This window comes from Lygodium microphyllum, chromosome 27 (assembly GCF_053477565.2).
Source record: "Lygodium microphyllum isolate KBCC chromosome 27, Lygodium_microphyllum_v1.1.10, whole genome shotgun sequence".
Taxonomy (NCBI): Eukaryota; Viridiplantae; Streptophyta; class Polypodiopsida; order Schizaeales; family Lygodiaceae; genus Lygodium; species Lygodium microphyllum.
In genome coordinates, this window is record NC_141161.1 from 17,685,988 (window position 1) to 17,693,256 (window position 7,269).

A 7,269-nucleotide genomic window follows, 5' to 3' on the forward strand; every position below is an offset into this window, starting at 1 on the left:
TTTGAAGGTTGAATGTTAGAGCTGGGTTGTGCCAGCTCTTGCAGTGTAGAGGGAAGTACAACAGGGCCCTGTAGAGTTCCCAGTGGTTGCTTTAGTGTGAAGGAAAATAGTGGAATTGCAAAATCCTCACATTAACAATGGACAAAAGGTAGAAGTTTCTTTCCTATTCGTGGAAGACTACACTACACGAACACACCTGAATGGAGCAATCAGAGTCTCGGCTCGATGCAGCCCCTGCTAAACTTGTGTTAGCACTTGCCATTTTGGAAGTGTGGGGTGCTATAATCGAGACCCGGCTCGCCCTTGTTGCTCTAGGGGTGACTCAAGTCTTTTTAGTTGTGATTTGGGGGCATCTAAACCCCCACTAGAGAGCCGGGTGTTAGCATGAAAACCTTTTTAAGGTTCGCCGCTACTTTGAGAGTTCTCAACCTTTGGAATGCTTAATTTGTCGCCGTGGCACGTGTGATGGGCCGAGTCGTCGGCCGATTAGTGGCGAATAGGGAGTCGCCACGTGGACCGCAACACTGGCCGGCGGCACCAAACATGCCACTGGCCCTTCTCTCCTCTCTTCTCTCTCTCTCTCTCTCTCTCATATTTTCTGTGTGTCGAGAAATGCTTTAAGACGCGAGCTTTGCGTATATCTGTCTTCCTCTCCTTCGTCTGCGGTCTGCGGCCTCCTGTTTGCGCTTCCATTTCTCTCGGAGGGGCATTTAATCCCTAGCTCCTCCATCTCCTCCTCCTCCCACAGCCGCCGCAGCCATGGCGTTCCAGAAGATCAAGGTCGAGAACCCCATCGTTGAAATGGACGGTAAGTCTCATGGCGGCATGTCTCCAGATCTGAAGCTTTCGGAATTCCTGCCAGCATTTCTGTATTTTCATGGATGTGTATCGCTCCTTTGTCGTGATTTTGATGCCTAGAAGCTCTTCGGAGCTGAAAAGGAGAGATCGTACCAGCTTTGTGCTTTGTCATTCCGTGTTGATATTTTGATGAGGTCTTTTCAAAATAGTTTAAGTTTCATAAGAGGTTTTAGATAAATTCCCATTATAATTTCCGCATTGTAAATTGCGACATCATCACCAGCTTCTGCAAGGGAGGGATCATATGCCTAGCTAGGTGAGGATGCTAGCAGCCCCCCCGCCCCAACTGCACCTAGCTAGATGTGCGGTGCCTCTACGCTCCTAACTAGGTGCAGTTGGGCGCGGGGCCCCGAGCCCGGGGTGGTGGGGGCTGGCAGCTCCCCGCACTTAACCACACTTAGCTAGATATGCAGTGCCTCGCGAGCTGAAGCTCGTGATGTCGAACAGTAAATGGACAAACACAGAAAAGAGCTCCTCGTTAGCCCGTTTTTCCACATGAGAAAATGTTGAAAAGTTTGTATTTCTGCTTTGCTTGAATCTAGGAACCAGAGATGGAAATATATCCATGCATAGAAGCTCAATTAATGAACCCTGAGGCATCGTCTAGTGGAATGAAGGCTCTTCTGTAGCATTGTCTAGTGCCGCTGTTTCTTCCAGTTTTTAGATCTAGGTTCTTCAAGCCGAGATGATTTGGTTAGTCAGCCAAAGAGTAGTTGAAACTTCTTCTAGATCCTTACCAAATGGCCAACTAAGTTGTCCATGCTATGCTCTAATAGATCTTATTGATGGGGTCTTTGGCAAAGATTATAGAAGCTAGGTGTTTTATGAAGGTGCTGGTACCGCAGCTAAAAATGTAGCATCCCTCACTGAAAGCTGTATTATCCAGTATGGTTATTGCTTTTTTTTTCTTATGATGAAATTGACTGTTGTCGTTGGTGCCAAATGTTTACTGTAGTCTATGTTGAGTATGCTCATCATCTGTATTGGTTCAGGAGACGAGATGACCAGAGTGATTTGGAAAATGATCAAGGACAAGGTATCTTGGGGGCTTACTTTCTTCCACTTTTCTGATTTGCTAGTTGTTTATTTTGACTGTGGAAGTTGTGGCAGCTCATTTTACCCTTTCTGGATTTGGATATCAAATATTTTGATCTTGGCTTGGAGTACAGAGATGCTACTGATGACAAAGTGACAACAGAGTCAGCTTTGGCAACTTTGAAGTAAGCTTCCCCTCATTTATGTTTGGAGTTTGATGTTTTTCAACTTATTTGAAATGTTGTTGCATTATGTGCCAAGTATATGAGTGCAAAAGAACTTTGAGGTGTCTTTAACCAGATTAGGTGTGAGTGTGTCCAATGAGGGCAAGTGTCTTTAAAGATCACTTGTACCTTTTAGGCTCAACATTCAAGAATACGTTCACACAGCCTTCTGTCATGCGGTTCTCTTTGTGGGGATGGAATCCTTTTTTTTGTTGGGTGAGAGAGACACACACTGGAATGCCCACAAGGGGGGTTACCTCCCCTCCAAATTTTAGATGAGAGAGCAGGCAAGAGGTACTTTGGTATAGCTCCTATGCATAGATATGAAGATTGGAGCTTGATCAACACACCATGTTAATATATGTGTCCAACCTTGTGATGCATATAGCAAGACTTGAACCGACAACCTCACAAATATAAGTCTAATTCTCAATTTCTAGGCCATCACCTTTGTGACTGGAATCATTTTAACTCCACACACCTTGGACTCTCTCTTTACTGCTTAATGTACCCATTACTGCCTGGCATCTAGGAAGTGCTTTTTAGTTTTGGAATAGTAGTGTTCTGCAAGCATTCACTAGCTAGGATTGTCATGCATTAATTAATCCTTATTCATTTTTTCAAAATGGCAGGTACAACGTTGCTGTAAAGTGTGCCACTATAACCCCTGGTTTGCTTCCTACTTTGTGCTTGTACTTGCAGTTACCATACACTTTGATGTGTCAGAAATTCTGGTTCAAGGGGGGATAAGAATACTGTTTGCTTGCTTGTGGTTTCAGATGAAGCCCGTGTGAAGGAATTTGGTCTGAAATTTATGTGGAAAAGCCCCAATGGCACCATTCGAAACATTTTGAATGGTACCAAATATATTTCTAATGGTTTTCAAGAAATGCTATTCTCATCTTGCAATTCTTCCTCCTTTATATAGCATTACTAAAATTCTGGGTGATTTCTAGGAACGGTGTTTCGGGAGCCGATTATCTGTAAGAATGTTCCAAGGCTGGTTCCAGGTTAGAAGCCTATTCTGAACCCTGAAAGTTGCTGATGTCTACTTTGTAGATGCTTGATATGCGTGTTTTGTGCAGGCTGGACCAAGCCCATTTGCATAGGCAGGCATGCTTTTGGTGATCAATATAGAGCTACCGATACTGTGATCAAGGGACCAGGGAAATTGAAGCTTGTGTTTGGTAAGTTTGAGTTATGACTCAGACAGATACAGCTAGTAAGTGCTTTGAGTGCAGAGGCAGCAATGTTTAACATGTTCCTGCACTGTACTTTGCTCCATGTAGTTCCATCTAAGGGAGGCCAGACAGAGTCGTTGGAGGTGTTTGATTTTGAGGGAGCTGGTGGAGTGGCCTTGAGTATGTATAATACTGATGAGGTTGGTTCTCAACTAATGCAGAAAATGTCTGAAACATTCAAAAGATGTGTTTGATGACGTATGTCTGGTACATATGAAATTTCAAATACATGACAAAGTCAAAATGTTGTGCAGTCAATTCGCAGTTTTGCAGAGGCTTCCATGGCCATGGCATTAGAGAAGAAGTGGCCTCTTTATCTAAGTACAAAAAATACAATATTGAAAAAATATGATGGAAGGTGAGATCTGGAGTCTAGTTTATCTGAAAAATATGAAATTAAGGATTGTGAAGAATACTTGAGTACGTTGGTCTTTTGGGACTCAGGTTGCAGGTGACATATTGTTAATAATGTTAGGTCTTCTGTGGTATGTTGCTTATGTTGTGTTCTGTTCCTTGTCACCATAGATTTAAAGATATCTTTCAGGAGGTGTATGAAGCAGGATGGAAGTCCAAATATGAGGAAGCTGGTATATGGTCAGTTCCTAAAAACTGAAGCAATTTCTACTTTTATGTAAACTGCCGGTGGATTCTGACAATCTTTTTAACAGGTATGAGCACCGGCTGATTGATGATATGGTTGCCTATGCCTTGAAGAGTGAAGGGGGTTATGTTTGGGCTTGCAAAAATTATGATGGTGATGTGCAGAGTGACTTCCTTGCCCAAGGTTAGTATATTTGAAACTAAACCATTGTTTGCTTTTTTGGTGGGGAGTCTTGCCTACAGATCATTTAGTGCGTTGCTTCTTTTTGTAAACAGGTTTTGGATCCCTTGGCCTGATGACATCTGTTCTTGTAAGTGGTTTTGTGCATTTGGAGTAATAATGTTATAATGATTTCTGATATTCCACTGTCATCATAAGTTGAATTCTACTGATGATCAACCTCAGACACCATCGCTTCAAAGTCTGTCACAACGCTCTGCAACATCTTATCATAGAAAGTTTTGAGTAGTAGTTTTCGTAGTCTTATATGAGGGCATTAAACATTGTTCCTGTCAGGTCCATGTCTTGTAGTGAGGGCAGAGAGGGGTCATTAATATAGGAAATTATGCACTGGGCTTTTTACAAGCTCGTGACGTGATAGATCTATCTCAACCGTGTCTCTTAAGGAAACAGCTAATAATGAAGCTGATGTCTGCTCCTAGATACTTTTTTCTTTTTTTGTAGCTTGAAGTCAGATATGTGTAGAGGTTGAACTGAAAGGCAACTTTTTGGTTCAGGTTGCGCCGGATGGTAAGACAATTGAGGCTGAGGCTGCACATGGAACTGTTACTCGTCACTACAGGGTCCATCAAAAGGGTGGAGAAACAAGCACTAACAGCATTGCTTCCATCTTCGCCTGGACCCGTGGACTTACTCACAGGTTGACCCACTTTTTCTTGTGCTTACAGTCAGTGATATTTGTGGCAATGATTGTTTTGTGAGTAGCTAATACATTGACACGAATTGAATTTTTATAAATGTAGGGCCAAGCTAGATGGAAATGCCAAGTTGACTTCATTTTGCGAGAAGCTGGAAGCTGCCTGTGTTGGTACTGTGGAAGCTGGGAAAATGACCAAGGATCTTGCTCTTCTCATTCATGGTTCCAAGTGAGTATCATGAGAATCCTGCTAGTAGTTACCCTTTTTAGGTGGCTCTTCAACTAGCTCTAAGTGAAAACTTGCTGCTTGTATGCAGGTTATCTAGAGAGCAGTACCTGAACACAGAGGAATTTATTGATGCTGTTGCAAAGGACTTGGCACAAAGACTAGATGCATGAGACCTCGGTATACTTTTAGACTAGATGTACGAGACCTGTTAGACTTGCAACTTTATGTCCATGGCTATCCTTTGCTGTAGTTTTTTTTTTTGATGATTTGCTAATGATGTGCTTATCCTTTGCTGTGTGTAAAGTAGCATATATTGTTTGTTGACAAACATTACTTTACATGGAGCTTCAATGTTGTTTGTTGACAACATTTATCATTTGTTAATAACATTTCTACACATGAATCTTCAATTATCCACATTCGTGTTTGGTTCCTGTTAGACTTGCAACTTTATGTCCATGGCTATCTTGATCCTTTTTTGGCCGTAAGCTATATTTGTCCTTTGCTGAGAGCAAAGTGGTGGCTCTTGCTATCAATGTTAACTGTTCTGTTGCTCTCACAGGTGACATTCTCTGAAAGCCCACCATCAATTTTGACAAGGACAGATGAGATGAGCGAACATCTGTCCTTGAATAATCATTCTAAACGAAGGAGAGCATGGGGAATACTTTCAAACAGTGAACAATAGTGCAGGACTTTCTGGGCCCCCTTCTTCTTCCCCATTGTTTGAGGCAACTTTGTTGTACGGAAGATTTACTAGCGTGGTATTGTTGACATTACTATTATGGACATTGTTGAATAATCTTTCAAGCTTCCTTCTTTTACAATCTACTTGTGCATTGCTGCATGTACGAGCACAGTAATCGAGATGAAAGATGTACAATGATGTGTATAGAGTATGAAGCGTAGAAATGAAACGTGCGGGAATCAGGTCTCGTAGTATATGCCAATACATCATTAAGAGCCATTATTCTATATAGAGAAGGAAACATGTCAGCAAATAGATAATGTATGTTTAAAAGCCTGTGAGAGGTTAACCGCTTACTGACTTCACTAGTTCTCACACAGACAATTGGTCAGGGAATATTATAGTGAATACTAGGGACAGGCAAGGGCTTGAAGGGTCGTTAGGTGAACTATTATCGTTGGTATCAAGTACCCATAATTAGTGATCCATTAAAAGCGTGCCTAACCATCTTTTAATTGTGTCCAGCCAATGTCAATGCTACAACATATTAGTCCTCACTAACTACACGTATAAGGATCTCACTACACTACACGCATCAAGACCATACCATGGCTTTTCTTTCACTCCTTGCTTACATTTTTGCCAATGCACGTATTGATTTGTACACAATCAAGTCTACACATGCACGTGTGCGTGCAGGTGTACACGTACGGATTTGTAAACATCCAAGTCTACACATGCACACGTGTGCATGTAGGTGCACATGTTTTGTTGTGTATAGGCATGTGCACACACATGTTGACATGGATGCGAACGTAACTTAGATACATGTGTTTTCAATGTTGTGCATGCAAACATGTGCTTATGCCCATGCGTACATATGCACATACTCTGATAGTTTAGTCTATGCTCACATATGTAGGTTCACAATGTTATGTGTGTAGAGTGTTAATTTTCGGGTGTGCATATCTTGGATGTGCATGTAAAATAGACATATATTGCTAGTACTCGTATATTGGGCCACCCAGAAGATGAAAGCAATATCATACATGGACTCATCACATAGGTAGGCACATGCATTGTCATTTGAAGAACCACTTCATGTGCAATCTTATTAAGGTTGGTGCAATATCTTTGATTGTCAACGTTCAATTAATATAGCATTCAAGCCTTAATATGAGAGAGAGAGAGAGAGAGAGAGAGAGAGAGAGATTGATCTTGTCCCTAAATGCTATCACTTTGTAGATTGAGGGATTACTAGAGTAAAGAAGTAAAATGGTATCAAAGCATGATAATGACTAGAAAAACAAAAATTTCCCTTCACATGCTACCAAAAGGTTGCAAAAATTAATAAAAACTACAAATTTGAAATCTTCCTCGTGTTGTAAAAGGCTCATCATTAGTTGTCCATTCCTTGTAAATTTGTGACTTACCATTAGTTATGCTTGACAAGCCCACCTCCTACAATCAAATGCATGTAAGGTCCAAATAGCTTTGAAATGTATGTTAGCACGTG

At 41.5% G+C, this 7,269-nt stretch overlaps 1 protein-coding gene across 2 annotated transcripts; it reads left to right on the top strand.

The window, feature by feature from the left end:
* Positions 1-576: 576 nt before the first annotated feature.
* Positions 577-5,894, top strand: LOC148012101 (isocitrate dehydrogenase [NADP]). Of its 2 annotated transcripts, none has more exons than XM_087668741.1 (16): positions 577-808; positions 1,851-1,894; positions 1,969-2,078; positions 2,750-2,787; positions 2,897-2,974; positions 3,074-3,127; positions 3,203-3,304; positions 3,407-3,498; positions 3,613-3,716; positions 3,884-3,952; positions 4,027-4,142; positions 4,235-4,269; positions 4,697-4,839; positions 4,943-5,065; positions 5,154-5,261; positions 5,628-5,894. In XM_087668741.1, the coding sequence occupies exons 1-15, from the start codon at positions 760-762 to the stop codon at positions 5,233-5,235; spliced, it is 1,239 nt and encodes a 412-aa protein (XP_087524867.1). In that variant the 5' UTR covers positions 577-759; the 3' UTR covers positions 5,236-5,261; positions 5,628-5,894. The 2 variants fall into 2 exon arrangements, with proteins under 2 accessions (XP_087524867.1, XP_087524868.1); XM_087668742.1 differs by having other exon boundaries at positions 5,154-5,242.
* The last annotated feature ends 1,375 nt before the right edge of the window (positions 5,895-7,269 follow it).